The 23,605-nt window shown below is 33.1% G+C and overlaps 1 protein-coding gene across 3 annotated transcripts in view; it reads left to right on the forward strand.

The window, feature by feature from the left end:
• sfmbt2 (Scm like with four mbt domains 2) overlaps window positions 1-13,426 on the forward strand; it is a 40,531-nt gene extending 27,105 nt beyond the window's left edge. For all 3 annotated transcript variants that reach the window (XM_042722278.1, XM_042722277.1, XM_042722280.1), the window contains 15 exons: window positions 2,079-2,176; window positions 2,268-2,369; window positions 2,485-2,632; window positions 2,897-2,979; window positions 4,419-4,545; window positions 4,705-4,818; window positions 5,853-5,895; window positions 6,080-6,138; window positions 6,251-6,390; window positions 6,666-6,775; window positions 8,001-8,176; window positions 8,365-8,528; window positions 11,149-11,409; window positions 11,519-11,646; window positions 11,989-13,426. In XM_042722278.1, coding sequence (XP_042578212.1) covers window positions 2,079-2,176; window positions 2,268-2,369; window positions 2,485-2,632; window positions 2,897-2,979; window positions 4,419-4,545; window positions 4,705-4,818; window positions 5,853-5,895; window positions 6,080-6,138; window positions 6,251-6,390; window positions 6,666-6,775; window positions 8,001-8,176; window positions 8,365-8,528; window positions 11,149-11,409; window positions 11,519-11,646; window positions 11,989-12,130 — 1,895 coding nt within the window. In that variant the 3' untranslated portion in view covers window positions 12,131-13,426. The remainder of the gene's footprint in view (window positions 1-2,078; window positions 2,177-2,267; window positions 2,370-2,484; window positions 2,633-2,896; window positions 2,980-4,418; window positions 4,546-4,704; window positions 4,819-5,852; window positions 5,896-6,079; window positions 6,139-6,250; window positions 6,391-6,665; window positions 6,776-8,000; window positions 8,177-8,364; window positions 8,529-11,148; window positions 11,410-11,518; window positions 11,647-11,988) is intronic.
• Window positions 13,427-23,605: the final 10,179 nt, after the last annotated feature.

Consider the following 23,605-nt stretch of genomic DNA (forward strand, 5'->3'; position numbering starts at 1 on the left):
TTGTGATTTTTTAACTTTTATTACAATGGATTAGTCTGTATCTATTTTTTAAAATCTATTTTAGTCTAAATTAAACCTATCTGTTTGATAAGGCTTCTAATTCTGGTTGAAGCACTCTTTATTCTTGTCCTATGTTTTTGTTGCATGTTATGTTTTTTCCCCCTTCCTCTTGGTTTTACGGCTTTTTGTTTTTCATTGTTATTGCTGTTTTTAATTATTTTATTGTAAAGCACAATGGTCAGCTCTGGTTGTAGTAAATGGTGCTATATAAATAAAATTGCCACTGCCATTGCCATAGAAGTTCAGAAAGATGGATGGATGGATGGATGGATGGATGGGTAGATGGAAGTACAGAAAGAATGATGAATGGATGGATAGATAGATAGATAGATAGATAGATAGATAGATAGATAGATAGATAGATAGATAGATAGATAGATAGATAGATAGATAGATAGATAGATAGATAGATAGATAGAAGCACAGAAGGATGGATGGATAGAAGCACAGAATGATGGATGGATGGATAGAAGTAGAAAAGGATGGATGGATGATAGAAGTACAGAAGGATGGATGTATAGAAGTACAGAATGATGGATAGATGGATAGAAGTACAGAATGATGGATAGAGTACAAAATGATAGATGGTTGATAGAATTACAGAATGATAGATGGATGTATGGATGGATGGATGGGAGTAGTAGTACATAATGATGAATGGATGATATAAGTACAAAATAATGGATGGATGGATAGAAGTATAGAAAGATGGATGGATGATGGATAGAAGTACAAAAGGATGGATGGATGGATAGAAGTACGGAAGGATGGATGGATGGATAGGAGTACAGAAGGATGGATAGAGTACAAAATGATAGATGGCTGAAAAAAGTACAGAATGATGGATAGATGAATGGATTATAGAAGTACGGAATGATGGACGGATGGATGGATGGTGGTAGTAGTACAGAATGATGGATGATGGATAGAAGCACAGAAGGATGGATGGGTGATGGATAGAAGTACAAAAGTATGGATAGAATAAAAAATGATAGATGGTTGATAGAAGTACAGAATGATAGATAGATGGATAGATTTAGAGGTACGGAATGATGGATGGATGGATGGATGGATGGATGGATGGATGGATGGATGAATGGAAGGTAGTAGTAGTGCAGAATGATGGATGGATGATAAAAGTACAAAATAATGGATGAATGGATAGAAGTATAGAAGGATGGATGATGGATGGATGGATGGATGGATAGAAGTACAGAAGGATGGATGATGATAAAAGTTCAGAATGATGGATGAATGGATAGAAGTATAGAAGGATGGATAGATAGAAAGATGGATAGAAGTACAGAATGATGGATGATGATAAAAGTACAGAATGATAGATAGATGGATGGATTACAGAGGTACGGAATGATGAATGGATGGATGGATGGATGATAGAAGTACAAAATGATGGATGATGATAGAAGTACAAAATGATGGATGATGATAGAAGTACAGAATGATGGATGGATTGATGGAAGTACAGAAGGAAGGATGGATTGATGGATGGATAAAAGTACAGATTGATGAATGGATGGATGGATAGTAGTGCAGACAGAGCGATAGACAGAATGATAGAATGATAAAACGCTGGGCAGGATGGACAGAGGGATGAGTAACTGTCTAAATAAATATTTGGATGGATGAAAAAAGACTGATGTATAGATAAATGGATGGATAATTGGATGAATAGTTGGTTAAATCGATGGATGGAAGGTTGGATGAATAAATATGTGGATGGATGAATATCTAAAAACACTGATGAATTGATAAATGGAAGAATATTTGGTGAAATGGATGGATGGAGTGATGAATAACTGGATGGATGATGGATGGATGGGTAGGTGGAGGATGTTGGATGAATAAATATGTGGATGGATGGACAGTTATGTGTATGTACAGTATGAATGATGGATGGATTGATATCTGGTTGAGTAAATGGATGGATGGATGAACAGTTGGTTGAATAAATGGGTGCATAGATGGATGGATGAGCATGGGTTTCTCTTTATTTTTAGATCTGTGTGATTTGAGGAGCAGCTCAGAATGGACCGAAGCTTTAGATGAAGCCACAACTGAAGCCTTGAAAAGTCCACTTCCACTGGAGGTCTTCAAGGTGTGTGTGTGTGTTTGGGAAAGTTAGAGCAATGTTTTACACAAAGCTCTTGAGAACTTTGACAACTGATATCTGTATGTGTGTGTTTCAGGATCACGCTGACCTGAGCACACACTCCTTCAGGGCAGGAATGAAGCTTGAAATGGTGTCACCCTCGGAACCCTTCCACATCTGTCCTGTGTCTGTAACTAAAGTACGCTTTCACACACACACTAGATGAAGGGTTATTATGCTAGAGGTTATAATTACTAGTCAGCTACCCTGACATCAGTCTCTCTCTGTCTCACACATGTCTCTCTGTTCTACAGGTCTATAATGAATACTACTTTCAGATCACAGTTGATGACCTCACAGCTGAAGCCACGCCCACTCATGTGGTGTGTCACGCTGACTCACCGGGCATCCTGCCAGTGCAGTGGTGTCTGAAGAATGGTGTTGGACTGGAGAGGCCACAAGGTGGGCATGACGGTGTTAATGGGATTTTTGCTCTATTTGCTTCTCGTATCAATTTTATTTTCAGTTCAGTGCGATTTATTGGTGTGGTACAGTATATCAATATATCAAAAAATAATGAAGGCTAAAAGAAACATGAAAATAGAGAACAAATGATGTAGTACAATTAAGCTATATTTGCTTATAATATGTCTCTCTCTGTTTCTCTCACTCGCTCTGCCTCTCTTATCATCTCTTTTTTTTTCTCGATGTCTCATTTTCTGTCAGGTTTTGAGTCACAGGACTTCGATTGGGCGGACTATCTCAAACACACTGGCGCTGAAGCCGCTCCAGATGTGTGTTTCCCAAATGTAAGGCACTTTATCTTGATGCCCCCCGCCCCACAGCTGCCTTGTCTTCAGATGACCATGTGTGTGTGGTTTGATGGTGTCTGAATGAGGCTTTGGGGATTTCTTCTTGATTAGATAAAGTCTGATGACAGTGTGCCAACTACTGGGTTTCCCCATTGCGATGTTGGTCACACTGACACACACAAGGTGCCAAAGTATTGTTTTGTTTTTTTAGAGAAATACCCCTCCCTCTTCCTCATAAAGTTCAAAGTTGACTATGAACAACATGGTCAGGAACTATATATTATGATGATTTCCTGGCAAGGGATACAGTTCCTAAAATAAATAAGTTTATATATATATATATATATATATATATATATATATATATATATATATTTTTTTTTTTTTTTTTGGTTTAATAGTATAATATATGAATAAATACATAAATAAAAAAATTGTGTAAGGACAGTATGTACATTTTTATTATTAAAATATTATAATATAGTAATATACTTTGTATTAAGTTGACAGTATGTTTTCTGTCAACCTTATATTACCATTAGATACATAAATCGAGAAATATTTGTCATTATTTAAAATTTTTGATTATTACGAGCATAAATATTCTTACAAAGCATTATGTGTGTATATATAAATATAAGCTCGCCATTGATGTATGGTTTGTTAGGATAGGACAATATTTGTCTGAGATACAACTATTTGACAATCTGGAATCTGAGGGAGCAAAAAAATTTAAATATTGAGAAAATCACCTTTAAAGTTGTCCAAATGAAGTGCTTAGCAATGCAAATTACTAATCAAAAGTTAAGTTTTGATATATTCACGGTAGGAAATTTACAAAGTATCTTCATGGAACATGATCTTTACTTAATATCCTAATGATTTATGACATAAAAGAAAAAACTGTAATTTTGACCCAAACAGTGTATTGGTGGCTAATGCTACAAATATACCTTTGCGACTTTTTGACTGGTTTTTAGTTTTACATTATAGATGTTACATAAAAGATATATCTTTTCATAAAATCACATTTTTTTCTGAGATTTTCTGCGGACATGTAAACTAAGGTTAATTAATGTTTTGCATCATACATGTTACTAGACACTCACAACTGTAACACTGAATCGACCAATCAGCATCCAGCGCTGGAATTTTAAAGCCTGTCAAATTCCACTAATTATGTTGGAATTCAAGACAAAAGCTGTGACTGCAGGCTTTTTTTGTTGTTTATTTTGCACCAATTATCGGATGTAAATGGTGATAAGTTGTATAAATCCGATTCATTAAAACTTTTGTGTAAAAAAAGCGATTTTCCTTGACTATGTATCTGCCTCATTATCCAGTTTGTTTCTACTTAATGTGATATGCATTGTTTTTTGTAATTGGACACATGGTGCTTCTCCACTGACCTATTTTTCTGTGTTGTTTGCGATCAGGCGTCTCAGAGCAGGGGCTTCTGTAAGGATATGTGGCTTGAAGCCGTGAATCCACTCCAACCTTCCGAACTCTGCGTCGCTCGCATCACTCAGGTCAAAGGTCGGCTTCTCTGGCTCAGACTGGAAGGTAAGAATAAATAGAGCACATACTGTATGTTGACCTTCTTTGTGTATTATTTAATAGAAATCTCTCAAGGCCATGATGTTGCAGTGAATACCAGAAGATATGACACACTGATTTGTTGTTGACACTGTTTTCACCTCTGCCCTCTGTCTTTGTTTTTAGGTCTGACTAAGCCGCAACCAGATTGCATAGTGGATGTTGAGAGTATGAGTATCTTCCCTGTGGGCTGGTGTGAAGCTAATGCCTATCCGCTAACACATTTACTAAAGACAGTCTGTAAGTGTCAAGTACTGATGCTTTCTTATGCGTCTTTGACTGCAACATATGCTTTCAATCTGACTTTACTTTAGAAAAAGGAACATATTTAAATCCTCCAACAAATCTGGCTTTTTAGCCATGTGTGCATGAAAATCAGTTGCTAAAGTTAAAATGTTAAAAAGGCATAATTCTGTTATTTTAAAATATTTACATTTTAAAATATATATTTAAATAGATAGCAATACTTACATTTTTAATTTAATAAAATTTATTTATTTATGTATGTTGCCACAGTTAGATGACCTAGCAACAGCCGGTTAATATTAGATATCAATACATTTAAAATGGTAATTTCCAGGTTTAGATACTAATAACACCATCAAAAGTATTTTTTTTTAATTACATTTGCGAAGTGTGTTTAAAAAACAACAACAAACATAACACAATGTGAAAAAATGGGTCAGAATATTTTCCGAATCCACTGTATATTTTTTGTACACTGTAAGAAAAAAAATAAATCAGTAGAAAAGCAGAAAACATTCCTTTAACCCTAAAACAAAACACAATGCAATGAGAAATTCGAAATACGAAAAAAATCAACACAGAAAATTCCTTCATATTAACACTTTTTTACACTATAACTGTATTCATGAACTAAAATGTTTAATTGTTTATACATTGCTATTCATAAATGTAATTTTTATAAAAAAAAAAAAAACCTTGTATAGTAAAACTGGAAAATTCGTGGAAATTCTCTGGTGAAACGTTTGAGAACTCTGAAATATTTATGTCAATGTGAAAAAGGAATTTTTACCAATGAGATCAGTGCAGCCTGATGGCAATATACTGTAAACCAAGACCACTTTAAAAAGACCTGTTGTACGTCATTTGTCAGTAATACAGTAATAACAGCTCTCACTTTTACATGAACAGTGCATATCGGACTCTGCTCTTTCAAAGCAAACGAAACAAGATTTTTCATAATTTCATGGCATTTCCAGAGAAATGTCCCTGTTTTCCCCAGCGAGTCATGTTTTTGTATGGTATTTCAGGTTTGCCTCAGAAGAAGATTGCCGTTGTTCAGCCTGAGAAACAGTGAGTAGATATACTCATGTTTGTTTTGCTAGAAAGTGTGGGACTTTTGACCTAAACGTGTCATGCATGTGACTCATCCACTTCTTGTTTTGAAAAAAATATGTTGTATTTTTTCTGTTTGATCATTTCTGTAGTTTTGAATAGGATGGCAATACCTTTATTTAGATTGGTTGATTGTTTTTAGGTTGGCCCCCTCACAGCCTCCTGATGCCCCTCTTAACCTGTGCTCATCCATGGATACAGGTTTACTAAATATTCTACAAATAATATCGTTTTAATTCATGTCATATAAACGTTGTCTATAAAATTGGATTTTGTGCTAATATTGCTAATCTACTGTATGTGTGTTATCTAGGTTTGGTGAATGGAAAATACTGTTGTTCCCAGCTCTTCATCAACCACCGCTGTTTCTCTGGTCCGTATCTCAACAAAGGTCGAATCGCTGAGTTACCAAAGGCCGTTGGGCCCGGAAAGTGTGCTGTAGTCCTCAAAGAGGTACAGTCCTCTATGACTTGTTGCAAATAACATGAAGAATTTGAGATTTTTAAAATTTACATGAATGTACAGAATAAAGAAAAGTGTAGATGCTGAATCTGCAAGTTTTTCCACCAGTTTTAATCAATTATGCATTCTTTAGTTTATTTCAAATACATTATTTTAACATGAGGTAATAAAAATTATGAATGCACAATGTGTTTGATTATATTTATGTATCATGATTCATTAAATGAGCATTATGATGTATTCACTGAGATGTTATTTTCTCACAGATTCTGACAATGTTAATAAACTCAGCGTATAAACCCGGCCGTGTGCTCAGAGAGCTACAGATGGTGGAAGACCCACAGTGGAACTGTCAGGAGGAAACCCTGAAAGCCAAGTATGAACACACACATTTATGTTCACGTAGTTATCTAAACGACAATATACCAAAGACATTGATTCGTTTTATAGAAAGCTAATTATAATTTAGACAGACTAAGCCCATCCATAACAGAATAGGTTTTGCATTTTTAGAATAAAAAAGATTTATAAATATATTTTTTATTAAAGCTAGTATTCGTTCTGCAAATTATTATTATTATTTTTTTTTTTTTTTTCATTACAATTCATTATTTTTGTTGATTCAGTTCACTGAACTATAATTGATGACTTTGTTTAGGAGTAAAATTGTGTGGTTGGAACAATATAATAATAATAATTATTATTATTAGTAGTAGTATTTACTTTTATAAATAAAATTGGGAACAATTCTATAAAGCATTTTTAATCCATATTGTTCTTTGTTATAATTAACCATTAATAACATTTGACACATTCTATATAATAAGTGAAAAGAGAGTGAAATAATCACAATTTTACTTCTTATAGAATCCCGTTTCTAACATGATAAAAAAAAAACATTGCAACTTTTTCCTCACAAATGTCTTAATTCTCGCAATTCTCACAATTCTCACAATTCGTACATTTCTTCTCAAAATGGTAAGTTTGTATCTCATAATTTTGACTTTTTATTTTACGTTAATACCTTGTTATTTTTTGACTCACAATACTTTTTTTCCTAAGAATTGCGACTTTATTTCTATTATAGGCTTTCTTGAAATCCAATTTTTTTTCTCAGAATTTGTAAATTGTGCAATTTTGCTGATAAGGCAAAATTCCGATATACAAACTCTCAAGTCAGAGTTGTGAGATGTTAACTTGCAATTGCGAGAAAGACAAGTTTATAACAATTCTGAGAAGAGAAGTCAAAATTGTAAGATGTAAACTTCCTGGGTTTTTTTTTTATTTCATGGCGGAAACAAGCTTTCCGTACTTTTGTCTGATGACTTAAGCTTATTATTTCTGTTTACCTGTTCATTAAAAATACTTTCCGATACTATTGAGTCTGTGTGTGTGTTATTCTAAAAGCAAAAATATGACTGATAAATTAGTCAACATACGAAATTAAAGTACATTCATAATGAACAGAGAGCTGTCCTTCATTTGCATAATGAGATTTTAAGCCAGCTGATTAGCATAGTCATGTGAATGTGTGCCGAATATCTAAAATGTTTCATTTTTATAATGTTCTTGATGGTGGAAACACATTTGCTTGTTTATAGATACAAAGGGAAAAGCTATCGGTCCACCATGAGGATTGTCCGAACAGGAGATCAAGTGTCGGAGTTTTGTCGTCGAGTATGCGAACGACTTCAGTGTTGTCCGAATCTTTTCGGTCCAACAATTGTGTCCGACAAGTGCCCTGAAAACTGCTTCAGTCAGACCAAGACCAAATATAGTGAGTGTTTTATTCCTCCATGGCATACAATGAAAAGTGATGTTTGCTCTAACTTGGAATTAAAATGACATGTTTCACAAGAGCAAGGTCTTATTTTCTCCAGAAACACACACAGATACACTCAAACTCACATGTAGCTCTTGCTAACTGTCAGTAATTGTGTGTGTGTTCATTTATGTCTGATGTAGCATATTACAAGAAGAGGAAAGTTGGACGCCCAAGTTTAGGGGAGAATGCACAGGACGGTGACATGAGCAAACCAGCACGACGCCGAAAGAAACGCAAAGCCATCTTTGTCCAGAAAAAAAGACGCACTTCCATTGTGGGATACCACACCACAGAGTCACCTCAGGTCTGCCAAACCAAAAACACACACTCAGAAATATTCACTTGCATCTCACTTGCAACTCCTGAGAGTAAGCAAATGCAAGCACATATAAGAGTACATAAGTACATATGTTTCCAACGACAAATATTTTGTATGTGTGCACTAAACATTTACAAACAATCACAACATATTTAGTTTAATTATCTATGCAAAGCAGTTACTTTGACCAATTCGATTTTGTGTGGGTGAAGTGCACTGCAAAAATCATTTATTTTAAATAATTATTAATAAATTATTATTTTAAATGGAACAGTAATTTTCACAGTAAAAATATCCAAACATTTTTTAAATATGTCAAATTAATGTTTTAATTTAAGCTTTTATATATAATGCATTTTAATCCATGAATTATGATATTAATAATTGTAACCACAGCTATAATACATTATAATACTTATCTATCACATTGTTACACAGAACATAATAATGCATTAATGCACACATGACAACCAAAGGAATCTGCAAATATTAAAATGCATTTTAACTTTGGTTAAAATTATTTATGAAAATATATATAATGCATTACAAACATGCATTATGTATACCTTTATAATGCATTATACATAAAGGCATGGAATAAAGAGTTACTAAAAAAAAAAAAAAAAGGCAACCATTTCCATTTTGAATAATATACTGTATCGTAAGCGTATTCTTTTCTTGTTTTAACCATATTTGTGAGCCTGGTCCACAAAACCAGTCATAAGGGGTACATTTTTAGATTAATTGAGATTAATACATCATCTGAAAGCTGAATAAATAACATTTCCATTGATGTATGGTTTGTTATGATAGGACAATATTTGGCCGAGATACAAAGAATCTGAGGGTGCAACAAAATCAAAATATTGAGAAAACTGCCTTTTAGTTTTCTCAATTAAGTTCTTAGCTAAGTATATTACTAATCAAAAATTAGGTTTTGATATATATACAGTATGAAATTTAAAAAAATATCTTCATGGAACATGATCTTTACTTAATATTATAATGATTTTTGGCATAAAAGAAGCAATCAATAATTTTGACCCATACAATGTTTTTTTGGCTATTGCTACAAATATACCCCAGTGACTTAAGACTGGTTTTGTGGTCCAGGGTCACAAATATGGTGTTGTCTAATATTTAATTTTAGTTTCAAGCTAAAACAACTAAAAAATTCCAGTGGGTTAAAAACTAGATTTAATTCAAGACATATTCACTGAAAATATTTTATTTATTTTTTGATAAGAATCTTAAATAAATTTATCATTTTTTTTTTCTGGATATTAAGACAAAAATACAGATTACTGATCAGTGAATGATTTGCTTTTTTTGTTTTAGCATGCAATGTGAAGAAGAAACCAGTCAACTGTTAAAAAAAAAAAAACAGATTAAAGGATTAGTTCACTTTCAAATAAAGATTTCCTCAATTTACTCACCCCCATGTCATCCAAGATGTTTATGTCTTTCTTTCTTCAGTCGAAAAGAAATTTAAGGGTCCATCACCCTCAAGTCATCCTAGGTGTATACGATTTTCTTCTTTCAGACGAATCCATTTGGAGTTATATTAAAAATGGTCTTTGATCTTTCAAGCTGTTTCATGGCACTCAGCAGGTCTTGCAGTGCTTCAGTCCAAAAGAAGTGAAATAGAAAGCGCCCATCCATAAAAAAAAAAACAATGTCTCACACGGCTCCGGGGGGTGAACAAAGGCCTCCTGTAGCGAATCGATGCATTTTTGTAAGAAAAATATCCATATTCAAAACATAATAATTACATTAATGTAGCTTGCAGCAACAGTTGTACACGGAAGCAGCTCTGGGCGGATGATGTATGAGGTCAGCGTTGTGCATGTGCTAGGGAGTCTCGTGAAAACCAATGTTTGTTAACAGGAGCAAAGGAAGCAAAGTTTCCTTACTTTAGCAAAGGAAAACCAGTCTCCTCTTGGCTTAAATCGTTTTGTATTTCTAATTAGTAACCATTGTTTTGTTTTGATCTCTCCTCTGCGCTTCCGTGTTAATCACTTCTGAGCAGCACATGCGCAACGCTGACTTCATTCGTCATCAGCCCGGAACTGCTTCCGTGTACAACAGTGAGCGCAAGCTAGATTAAAGTGATTATTATGTTTTGAATATGGATATTTTTCTTACAAAAATGAATTGATTCGCTACAGGAGGACTTTGATCGGTCCTCCTTCTCCACATTTTAAACACTTAATCGGTACTTCCGTCTACGTCAAGAGTGACCTTTTCAACGTGAAAGTGAACTAATCCTTTAACATGGAAAATATATGATTTATTGATGTTACTGCACATCAAACCTGGTTAAAGCAAACTCTGTGTTAGTTACATTTTGTCCACAAAAATGTGATGTAATGATGTACAAAGACCCACTCACACTTTAAAACAACCAAGTAGCATTCTGTTGGTCAACATGACAAATTTGCGTGAAAAACCTGAACCCAATACAGAAACTATGTGGGGAAGAAACTGAAGTGAAATTTCCATTTGTGTATTCAAATAATATTTGTGGCCAAGAGATTTAGCCAAGCAATGGTAAATGTGACCACACCTTAAGATCTAGTGTAAGACTGTTCCTGTTTCTTCACAGGATAGCGATTATTACTATGATGATGAGGAAGAAGATTTTGAGGAGTGGGGCAGTGAAGTGAGTTCCAGCTCACCGCGTGAGGAGGCCTCTGCCCACTCCTTCAAAGACGTCCCAAGGAGAGGAAGACCCCCGCGCCGTGCTGCTCTTCAGCGCAGGGCGACCCATCCAGGGCCAGAAACCACAGACAGATCCTCTCCCAGAAGAACCACACGCTCTGTTTCTTACAGCCAGAACCAGACGGCCAAAAACACACACACAAAGGTAAAACGTCTACATAGACTCAATGTGAAAATTCATTTCTAAATGTAAGATCTTTCATCTATATCAGATTCTGTTAGTTAAGCTTAACTGTGCTTGTGTGCATATGTAGACTGAGAATTTTGAAGAGGAAGATCGTCTGGTGTTAGAGACGAATCCTCTGGAATGGAGCGTCTCTGATGTGGTTGACTTCATCACATCCACAGATTGTGCCTCTCTAGCAAAGATATTCCAAGAGCAGGTACGGTACACTAACTAACCTATCATTTGGCCCTTCTTTGGGGCCTACTTCATATCAAGTTATTAAGAAAATGTTTCGATTTCTAGGCTAATCAGTGTGACAGAGCACATCTAGAATGCATTGCTTTTAAAATTGACCCTTTTTACTTTGTTTTGCTAATGTTCTTGGTCTACTGCAGCCTTGAAATCATACAAAATTCAAATGAAAATGCACACAGACACACACCTAAGAATCATACATTTGCTCTCAGGGTGTGCAAAACTGAAGCAAACAAGAACAAGCAAAACCGGTAAAACAAAATCAAATATTTATGCTAACCCATACACCTTTTTTTCCTTCTCGGACATTGATGGACAGGCCCTGTTGCTGCTGACCCTTCCTACAGTTCAAGAATGCATGGACCTAAAGCTTGGCCCTGCCATCAAACTCTGTCATCAGATCGAGCGAGTCAAAGTGGCCTTCTACTCCCAGTTCGCTAACTAGGCTAACCTTCTTGGCGGACGTAAATCAACAGACACCCATGTATTGTGCTCAGGGGATGTAAAGAGTTATTCCATACGTCAGGAGACCTCAGGTTGCCTCATACCGAATGGATTTCTTCAATATGAGATTTAGTCATGGAATATGACATAATTTCTGCTTTCCCTGCTAAAGAAAACCGCTGAAGGTTGCTAGTTTTAGCTGGTTTGAGCTGGTCTACCTGGTCTCCCAGTCTAGTCAAACTGGCCTTTGGAGGATTTAACTGGATGGCCAGCTGGTCAAGTACCAAAAACCTCTTCAAAATAGCTTAAACAACCTTCCACTCTTAAAAATAAAGGTTCCAAAAGAGGGTTTTCACAGTGATGCCATAGAAAAACCATTTTTTGGTTCCCCAAAGAATTTTTCAGTGAACAGTTCTTCAAGTTTTTCCACTATTAAGAACCTTTTGTGGAATGGAATGATTCTAATGATGTTAAAGGTTCTTCAAGGAACCATTGTTGCCAATAAAGAACCTTTATTTTTTAAGAGCACAGTTTTTTCAGCAGTGTGGTGAAGACAAAGCAAACAATCTAGGGGAAGTTTAGGTTTGGGTGGAGTTCCAGAAGTTTTAAAAGAACGTCTCTAGTATGAAGACATCGTCCATGGGAATAAGTATGTGTGAAAATACGTGAAAGGCAGTTCAACTGTGAAAAACCTCCAACCCCTGAAATTCACTGCAGAACTATCTGAAATTTTATTCGTCTTTTAAGACCAAATGATATTTATAACGGCGAATTAAATGTGAAGTATTAACTTCGGAACTAATATATTTGTAATATTTATTTTGTTCTGATAAACTATTTTTAAAATGTTCGTTAGGAGGTTAGTGGTGATTTAACATCTGAAAAATCTAGATTTGGCAACTTGGCCATTATGAATTAGGGAATATTATTAATATCAAGACTGATATTTGATATAAAGTGGTTATATGTTGCGTGATTATGCTGAAATGTGCATACACACATAAATACATGACTCTACACACATTTGTTTTCCTTAAATGCCTGCTGTTTGTCTAACACATCATTTGTTTCTCTTTACAATACAAGGGCAAGCACATTTTTGAGGAGCTGCCTTTTGTCATGGCCTATCTATATTTTATGTAAATGTAATTTTGGATCTATGCAAAATTGGATATGTTTTCTATATATATTTTTTTGTTTGTAATGAGTTTCATAGTGATATATTTTTTACTTCTCTGTTGTACGACACCTTGATCACAAGTATAATGTATTAAAATTTGATTAACTGCTGTTGAAATATTGGTATCACTCATCATTTGATCCATTTCCAGTGCTTAAAACATTGAAATGCTTCAAAACTGGCAATGTTTAAAAAAGACCAGAAAATATAACCTGCACCAGCTGTCCATTATTTTTGACTCAATTTGTAAATAGACACAAAAATGGCATAGAGTGCACTTTCTATAAGGGGTTTTAAATCATTTAATCATACTAGTCTTATGTATAATGTTTAATAACTGTTGCTAAAGCAGAAGTGTGTTTAAATGTATATTTCAATGCCATGCTTTGCCTCATAGGCTTCCATTGCAAATGCATTGCTGTATGTTTTTAAACTGAGGGCCGAGTCAGTATTATTTTCTGTGGTTAATCGACAGTGTGTCACAGATACCGTTCATAGATTTTGTATTTAACCCGGAGCGTTCCCTTAATATTAAAAATAGCAGCTTGCATAGTTTTATACTTATGTTTTCCAGAGAATTTGAAACAAATGTGAACTTCTTCACCCCAATACGAACATAATTTCCAGGAAACATTAGGCAACGTAATGCAGGCTATTTACAGCACAACCCACTCACACACTCAGCTGCTGGTCAAGGCTAAAACATGGTGATATTACATAACCATTAGAGGGGTTTTTTCTATGAACATTTCTTTAATTTTACAAAGAAGGTTCTTGTTTGGCACAGACATTTGATTGTACCTCTTTTAGCCATCTGAGTTATGAGGTTTGTTATATAATGTATGATATTAAGTATGTACAGCATACTTTGCATTGGCCAATCAGCATCTGCATAAATAAACTATGTTTCTGAAATGGACTCATTCATACGAATTACTAAAGATAATAAAAGTTTATATTTCATTCCTATTTTTCCACCTTTAGTTCTATGGCATTTTACACAGACTGTGTCAAAACAGCTTCACAGTGAAAAACAGGAAAATAGCACAGTTATGGAATCTAAAATACATTAGTAATACAATAGTGCCATTTTAGCTGTCAGATCAGTGTTGGTTCATTTCAGTTCAATAACTCAACGCTCTCAGATGCTGCTCATGAATAGGTTCTCAGTCAGACTCAATAGAAAACACTTAATGGACATAATGTCATGCTTCACGAAGTATGAAAAAAATCACTATAATTTATGGAGTGCAATGAATGGTTATTGTGTTTGTTCTCACTTACACCAGTTCTCCTGATGGCTGGTATAATGGTTGAATATTATGTACTGTATTTATATATATAGCCATCAGAAGAATTGGTGTAAGAGAGAACAAAATAATAGAAATAATTTTTTTATATATATTTTTCATGAAGTGTAACATTATAACCATTAAATGTTTTCTGTTGAGTCTGACTGTGAACCTATTTGTAGGACTATTTTGCCACTTCTCATGGTTGCCAGGCAACATAATTTCAAAGGTATGCTGTGCGGATGTGTCTGACCATAATCGAGATATGTTTCTCATGGTTGAGGAGCCCACTTGAATTTTAGTCAGCAACATTTCAAAGACAGCGTGCCTAAATGCAAAAAGATAAATAAATAAAAATAAAATATCTCAATAATTGCTCATGAATAGCAATAGCATTAAATGGGAAACAAGTCCAACTTATCAAATATTTCTCCTGAGAAAAAAAAATAAAGGAAAGAAAGAAAAAAAAATCCCAGGTGTCTCCTAGAATTTTAAAAGAAATATTAATAATCATTTAGATCTCAGAATGAACTCGAAAAAATTCTCATAAAATTCCAAAAGATTTGAACTATACTTTTATATATATATATATATATATATATATATATATATATATATATATATATATATATATTTGTTTTTCTTAAGTAATTTAAGATATCTGTCTATCTATCTACTAACCAATAGTAATAACAAAAAAATTGTAAGATAAAAATAAATTTGCTAAAGTAACCATGCCTTTGAGCTCTTTAATTGTCACTCTTGCTTTATGGGACAAATCTACCAGGCGAGCTATCGAGCAAGTTTATAATCATAATTTGTGTGAAAAGGAATAAAAGTAATTGGTGTTTTCCTACCACCAGTGTTTATTTCAGCTATAAACTGCAGTGCATTGTATGTATAAGTTTAAGTTCTGCAGAAATGTATGGATGTTTATAATTATAAAATGCAAGTTTTTTCCAATGCAATATAGTTGGATCAGTTTCTCAGAATTTCAGTTTCATTCGACTTATTTATATTCAAACTCAAATTCAGCATCTCTCAATTTAAATTGAATTCAACTTCAAAAATGTAATAGGTGTTAATGGCACACATCCTTGGTACGTAAAGTTTTCATCAAACACTGTAGTAATACTGTAACTACTATAGTAATAACTAGGTACCTACCCCCTAAAAGTAACCTTAACCCATGTGGTAACGTTACATGTCTCAGAACTTTCATGGGTGAAATGCAGCAACTGCATACGGCTTCAATAATCTACAAAAGGAGCTTCAAACATAGTGTTGAACAAAGACCTTAACTTATATTTACTACACACTGTAGAAGGTGTACAACTGTGCCATAAAATCACACACAGTTCAGCATTGCTGACTTATGAGCATGACTCTGTAGATAATATCAGGGACTGGCAGAAAATGCAATCTGTATATGTGCCTGTTAGAGTAAAAAAAGAAAAACGCTGCTAGCATGGGTTAACCACAAAGCTCATTCTCATACTAAAACACACCTGAAACTGGGTCACGTAGGACCTTTAAGGGGGGTGACAGGGGCCAGTTTTGAATTGTTGGCTGCTGTCTCTCCTTTGAAATAAGTTTCCTTTTAGATCTGCACATTTTGCATGCAATCGGAAATCAAGATACAGCTTGAAAGGACGACTGTTTCTCTCTACTTGTTTTACCACAATGGAGTTGAAAGGTGCAACAAAAACACACACCTGCTTTGACATGAGAAGCACTTCATGAGTACTTAATATTTTGCCCGTTTGTTTTAATGTTAATACATACTTTCTGAAATTACTTGGTGGCACTTTCTGCCAGTAAACTGACAAGATTATTGATTTTTTTCAAAACACACTTATGGCAATTTGTAATTATTTTACATTTTGGCAAATTGGTGGCTAATTCATCAAATGTGTATGTTTTTATACAATCTGCTTACTCCACACTGATGGTTAGGCTTTTTTTTTCTCCAAAAAACTTTTTTTTAATGAATGAATACAAAGTTACCAACTTAAAATAAAATTAATTAATTTCTTCATAAAATGTAAAACATCTAACGTAAAATATAGATTTTTTTTACATTAATTGTGATCGTCATCAGACACTATGCCTATTTTTACAAGTATATGAAAACATTTGTACAGCGATTCCTGTCCTGTAAATGTCACTTTATTCTGCTGCATAGTACTTTAATTTTTGACATTAATATTTTGTAATGTACCAAGTTAGAAGGTCACAGTCTGTATAAAAATATAATAGTATATTCTACACTGTAAAAAAGTTACTGCCTTAAATTTGATTTAAAATTCAATTCAATTTGCCACCTCAACTTAGCTTTATAAGTCATTTCAACTTAAAAACATGCGTTTAATCTTGTATAACTTATTTTAAAAAGTTGAAAATTGCTTAACTTGTTTTGATGTATTAAAGTTATGTAAAAACATATGTTGTTATGACTTATCGATCATACCATTTTTTTTTACAGTGTATTTTTTGTGTTTTCCTGACAGGCTGCATGCAATAAGATGGACAATACAACAAGTGTAATCTGATTCATGAACTATTTACTCATAAAAACCTTGTCTTTTTAATGACTCAAAAACATTCAGCGAATGACTTTTATAAACCGGTTTAATAAACAGTCCAAAAAGAAGAGTTACTGGTTTGAATCAGTCCTAAACACTATGTTGTGTGAACTCTTTTATATGTAAGCACATTATAAATAAAATATAATGAATTGAAATGGAATAAAAAGTTTGTAATCACAAATTGATTTGATTTCCAAGATGTTCTGAGTGGTTGCTACAAACTTGATTTTTTTGTGTAGTTTTAGTTGCTGCTTCTAGGTCAGCCTTACATCGCATTTCTCTGAAATGACCCTCAGTGTGGTTCTGCAATAACATATGCATGGAAAAAACATGCATTCAAATAAGCACGGGTTCTTTGTATCCGGTTGTAAAATGCAAAGGCATGATTAGTATTAGTCATACTGATATCCTGACATTGTGTGAAATGACTCATCAAGGAAAAAGAATCAAGCAAAAGCTCCACTGACTCTGTTGCTACCTTGTAACTGTGTGTTTGTCTGTAGGTGTGTATATATATATATATATATATATATATATATATATATATATATATATATATATATATATCTCGACCCGATCAAACATGAATATTCATCAAGCTTCCATATACATTTCAAAGGACAGCTGAGCAATTGATGTGCGTATATTTTCAGAGGGACCTTTTTAGTATAAAATATATCGTTTTATATGATAATATGTAATTATTTTTGCAGATAAGGTTTTTAAAAGTTAAAGATGTCATGATAATCAGGCACAATTATCAGGCATTTATAAGAGACAACCACCCAAAAAGACAAATTTTTAAATATAGTTCGCCCCAAAATTTAAATGCTAAAAACTGTAAATAATAATAATTTATTATTATTATTAACAATATATTTTAGACAAATATATTTGAGTGATTTAGCAGAATGTACATGCTGCTCTTTTCCATCCAATGAAATTGCGGATAGGGACTTTTTTTTTTTTTTTGCATGATGTATAAATTCTTTTTGTGTTGCTTTAAGAAGAACTGAAGGGCGTGTATGTATTCCAATTCATGTTCAGACAATAGCTTGGATGTTTAAGATTTTTTTAGTCTTCAAGATGTTAGTGCCATTAGATCTTTCTGAAGTACAGAAATAGATGGAGACTTTAACAAAAATGGACTTCAACATTGATTTGGGTCCTTTAACCGAATCTTTTGAGAGTCCATTCTCCATTGGAAGATACATACGAACCAACAGTTTGAGTCATTAAAGACAAACTTGGCACAACACTGATAATAAGATTTAAAAGCGACAGCAAATTCTAAAAAAAAAAAAAAAAAAAAAAAAAGATTCTCCATTTTTGCCCATTTAATTACTTCAAAAGAGAAAACTTTTACTAAATGTACATGAGATTACACTGATTGTTTTTGGCTATGGCATGTATATCGTGATTTTTACTGATTTGTATCTTTCTGCTTGTTTCTCATATTCAGTGACACATTCTCAGTCTGTACAAAACAAAACGCATCATTTCCTGTCTGCTAGTCATGGAGGAGTGTTTTGGAAAAGTGCTGTAAAAGTGAAAATAAATTCATGCCACGCATGGACGTGATGATTTTTGTGTCTGTACAAAACAAAACGCATCATTGTAAAAAAAGAAAAACGCGTCTCAGCATGTTTGTAAAACAACACAAGAGTGCTCTTCTCATACGAAAACACACCTGAAACTGGGTCACGTAGGACTTAAAAAGGGGGGTGACAGGGCCAGTTGTGAATTGTTGTCTGCTGTCCTTCCTTTGAAATAAGTTTCCTTGATAGATCGGCACATTTTGCATGCATCGGAAATCAAGATACCGCTTGGGAAAGGACACTGTTTCTCCCTCTATTACTTGTTGTACCCAAAGGAGTTGAAAGGTGCACAACAACAACGACCTGCTTTGACAGAACGCCTTCATTAGTACGTCAGTATTTTGCCACGTTTGTTTTAATGTTATTACATACTGGGTTTCTTGAAATTACTTGGCTTGGCACTTTCTGCCAGTAACTGACACGATTTTGATTTTTATTTTAAGTGTTGTTTTTCAAAACACAGCTTCTGCATTTGTAATTATTTTTACATTTGGCAAATTGGTGGTTACTATGCATCAATGTGGTATGTTTTATATACAATCTGCTATACTCCACACTGTGATTTTATGGCATTTTTTTTTTCTCCAAAAACTTTTTTTGTAGTTATGAATTAAACCACGTTACAACTTAACATAAAAGTAATTACTTTCTTCATAAAATGTAAAAACATCTACGGTACAATTAAGTATTTTTTTTTATCATTATTGTGATCGTCATCCACGACACTAGTGCCTATTTTTACAGTATCTGAAAAACATTTGTACAGCGATTCCTGTCCTGGAAATGTCACATTTATTCGGCTGCATGGACTTTGTTAATTTTTTGACATTAAATATTGTTTAATGTCCCATTTAGAAGGTCACAGCTGTATAAAAATATAATAGTATATTCTACACTGTAAAACAATTCTGCCAATTGTTAAATTTGATGTTACAATTCAATGCATTTGCACCTCAACCTTAGCTGTATAAGTCCTTTCAACTTAAAAACAGCGGTTTATTCTTTTACCTTATTTAAAAAAGTTGAAAATTGCTTAACGTGTTTTGATGTATTAAAGTAATGTTGAAAAACATCTGTTGTCATGACTTATCGATCATACCATTTTGTTTTTACATGGTATTTTTTGTGTTTGCCTGACAGGCGCATGCAATAGTGGACATACACAAGTGTAATCTGATTCTGAACTATTTCTGCAGAAACCTGTCCTTTTTAATGACTCAAAAACCATTCCGCGAATGACTTTTATAAACCGGTTTAATAAACAGTCCAAAAAGAAGAGTTACTGGTTTGAATCAGTCCTAAACACTATGTTGTGTGAACTCTTTTATATGTAAGCACATTATAAATAAAATAAATATAATGAATTGAAATGGAATAAAAGTTTGTAATCAAATTGATTTGATTTCCAAGATGTTCTGATGGTTTGCTACAAACTTGATTTTTTTGTGTAGTTTTAGTTGCGCGTCTAGGTCAGCCTTACATCGCATTTCTCTGAAATGACCCTCAGTGTGGTTCTGCAATAACATTATGTCATGGAAAAAACATGCCATTCAAATAAGCACGTGTTCTTTGGTCCGGTGGTAATGCAAAGGCATGATAGTATTAGCATACTGAATATCCTGACATTGTGTGAAATGACTCATCAAGGAGAAAGAACAGGCACAACAGCTCCACTGCTCTGTTGCTACCTTGTACCTGTGGTTTTTTCTGTAGTGTGTATATTAATCAAGTATATATATATATATATATATATATTAATATATTATATATATTATCTCGACCCAATCAAACTGAATATTCATCAAGCTTCCATCTATGTACATCTCAAAGGACAGTGAGGCAATAGATTTGTGTATATTTTTCAGAGGGATCTTTTCAGTATAACAATATATCGTTTTATATGATAATATGTAATTATTTTTGCAGCCAAGGTTTTTAAAAGTTAAAGATGTCATATAATCAGGCACAATTATCAGGGGCATTTATAAGAGACAACCACCCAAAAAAGACAACCCCTTTAAATATAGTTCGCTGCCCAAAATTTAAATGCTAAAAACTGTGACCGAAATAATAATAATTTATTATTATTATTAACAATATATTTTAGACAAATATATTTGTAAACTGATTTTCGCAAATGTACATGCTGCTCTTTTCCATCCAATGAAATTGTGCGGATAGGGACTTTTTTTTTTTTTTTTTTGCATTATGATATAATTCTTTTTGTGTTGCTTTAAGAAGAACTGAAGGGCATGTATGTATTTTCCAATTCATGTTCAGACACATAGCTTGGATGTTACCAGATTTTTTTAGTCTTCAAGATGTTAGTGCCCATTAGATCTTTCTGAAGTACAGAAATAGATGGAGACTTTTAACAAAAATGGACTTCACATTGATTTGGGTCCTTTAAAAAACCGAATCTTTTGAGACAGTCCCATTCTCCATTGGAAGATACATACGAACCAACAGTTTTTGAGTTTCATTAAAAGACACACTTCGCACAACACTGTCAATAATAAAAGATTTAAAAGGCGACAGCAATTCTAAAAAAAAAAAAAAAAAAAAAGATTCTCCATTTTTTGCCCATTTGGAAATTACGTTCAAAAGAGAAAACTTTTACTAAATTGTACATGAGATTACATGGGGACACTTGATTGTTGTTTGGCTTATGGGCAATGTATATCGATGATAATTTCATAGCTACTGATGTGGTATTTGTATCATTTCTTTCTGCTTGTTTCTCTATTCAGGGTGACACCTCTCTCATTCTGTACACAAAACAACACGCATGAATTTAGAGCCTGTTGTAGCGCGGTGTCGCTGAGTGGACATAGCAAAAGTGCTCCTGTCTGCTAGTCATGGAGGAGTGTTTTGGAAAAGTGCTGTAAAAGTGAAAATAAATTCATGCCACGCATGGACGTGATGATCGGGTTTTGTTTTAAATATAAGATGTTGTTTGCACAGTATTTTATTTTTTTCTGCAAGCTGTCTTATTTTTTAGTGTATTTATGGTATTATATTTTCTTTTTTTTCCCTCAACAGCCAAAGGTTCAGTAATTCGGCTTGATGTTTCTGTGTATTTGGGTCATTTTGGGGATTTTTGTGTGAGTGTTTGTGTGTGTTTGTTTGTTTGTGTGTTTTTATTTGTTTGTTGTTTTTTTTCTTTGTGAATGACTCAGTACAATCTCAGCATGCGAGCTGCAGAAACAGAGATGGTTTTGAGAAAACCGTTTCATTTTCATTCATTCTTCCTGTAAAAATAACAGAAGCAATAATAGAGAAAGTGTTTGCTGATCATTTCCCTTAAGCATAAACAGGAATTATGGTATATTTCTGTACTGATACATGTGTTTTCTATACCAGCAGTTGAAATCCATGTTTTTATTTTTTTATATAATTGTTTTGGTTTTTTTGGATTTTTATTAATTTCTTTCAATTTTATTATTTTATTCACCATTGAAAGTAAGTCAAGACAATACACAAGTTAACAACTTGCTGTTGTTGGCGCAGATGGTGTGGCTAAGCTTTTGGGTTTTGCGATGCATCTAATTAGTTTTTCTCAACAGCAAAGACACGTTTCCTGAGATGAGGCTTTATTTTCTCCAAACTATAAAAGCAGGATCACACACTTATGTGAAAAGCTCAAGACTTATTTCTAACAAACACTTTATTAAAAAGCAGTCTTCAGTTTATCTAATTTCATCTTTTATGTTTATACGTATAAATGTTTAAATAATGTATACATAAATGTTTTAAATGTTATTTATAATTTATATTGTGTTATATTATATTAATTGATCTTGTTTTCAGTAGTATTGTGTTATCAAATTTCCTCCAAGTTAAATTACGGCAAAAATGATAAAATACATATTTAAAATACTTTCCAATATTCAAATATGTAAGATTTTCCACTCTATTTTACATATTGTGCTGTCAAACAATTAATCGCATCCAAAATAAAAGTTTTTATTTACATAATATATATATGTGTGTACTGTGTACATTTATTACGTATATATAAATACACACACATGCATGTATATAATTTGAAAATATTTACATTATTTACATGTATATATTTATATTCATATAATTTATATTACATATAAATATATTTTTTTATATAAGTGTAATTTTTTGTTAATTTTTTCATGTGTGTGTGTGTTTTTATTTATATATAATAATTATTATAAGTAGTACACACATATATATATTATTATGACAAAAACTTATTTTGGATGCCATTAATCTCGATTAATCGTTTGACAGCACTAAGACATTATATCTATCTATCTAATGATATATATATATATAGATTATTATATATAATAGATATATATATATATATATATATATATAAATGATTTTTAAAAAATAAAGAGTATATTTAGGATTTAGGAGTTTTGTACTATAAATATATCAGTAATGAATATTTCAATTTATAAAATATGACTGTAAGTATTGATGCAGTATAACCAGCGTAAGTAGTTAGATTTTGAAAATTGATCTGCTACATCAATAAAAGAAAAGAAAAAAATATGATGTTAGCAATCAAAGTCATATTCTGCAGTCAGTATTTCATTCTTTCATATTAATTGTTATAAATCACAATTACAATGTCAATAGAAAAAAAATGAGAGGTGAGTTATTTTCCCTAGAGCTTTTAATAATTAGCTACACACTGAGACTGAGTGGGGCTTTTGGCAATCTGTGGGACTTTATCATAAATCTAAATCACAGAAACAACAGTCGCTTCTTTGCAAAGCTTTGGATTTCATTCAAATAATTAAAATTAAATTTATTCAGACATACCCACAC

The sequence above is a fragment of the Cyprinus carpio genome, chromosome B4, assembly GCF_018340385.1.
Source record: "Cyprinus carpio isolate SPL01 chromosome B4, ASM1834038v1, whole genome shotgun sequence".
NCBI classification, from domain to species: domain Eukaryota; kingdom Metazoa; phylum Chordata; class Actinopteri; order Cypriniformes; family Cyprinidae; genus Cyprinus; species Cyprinus carpio.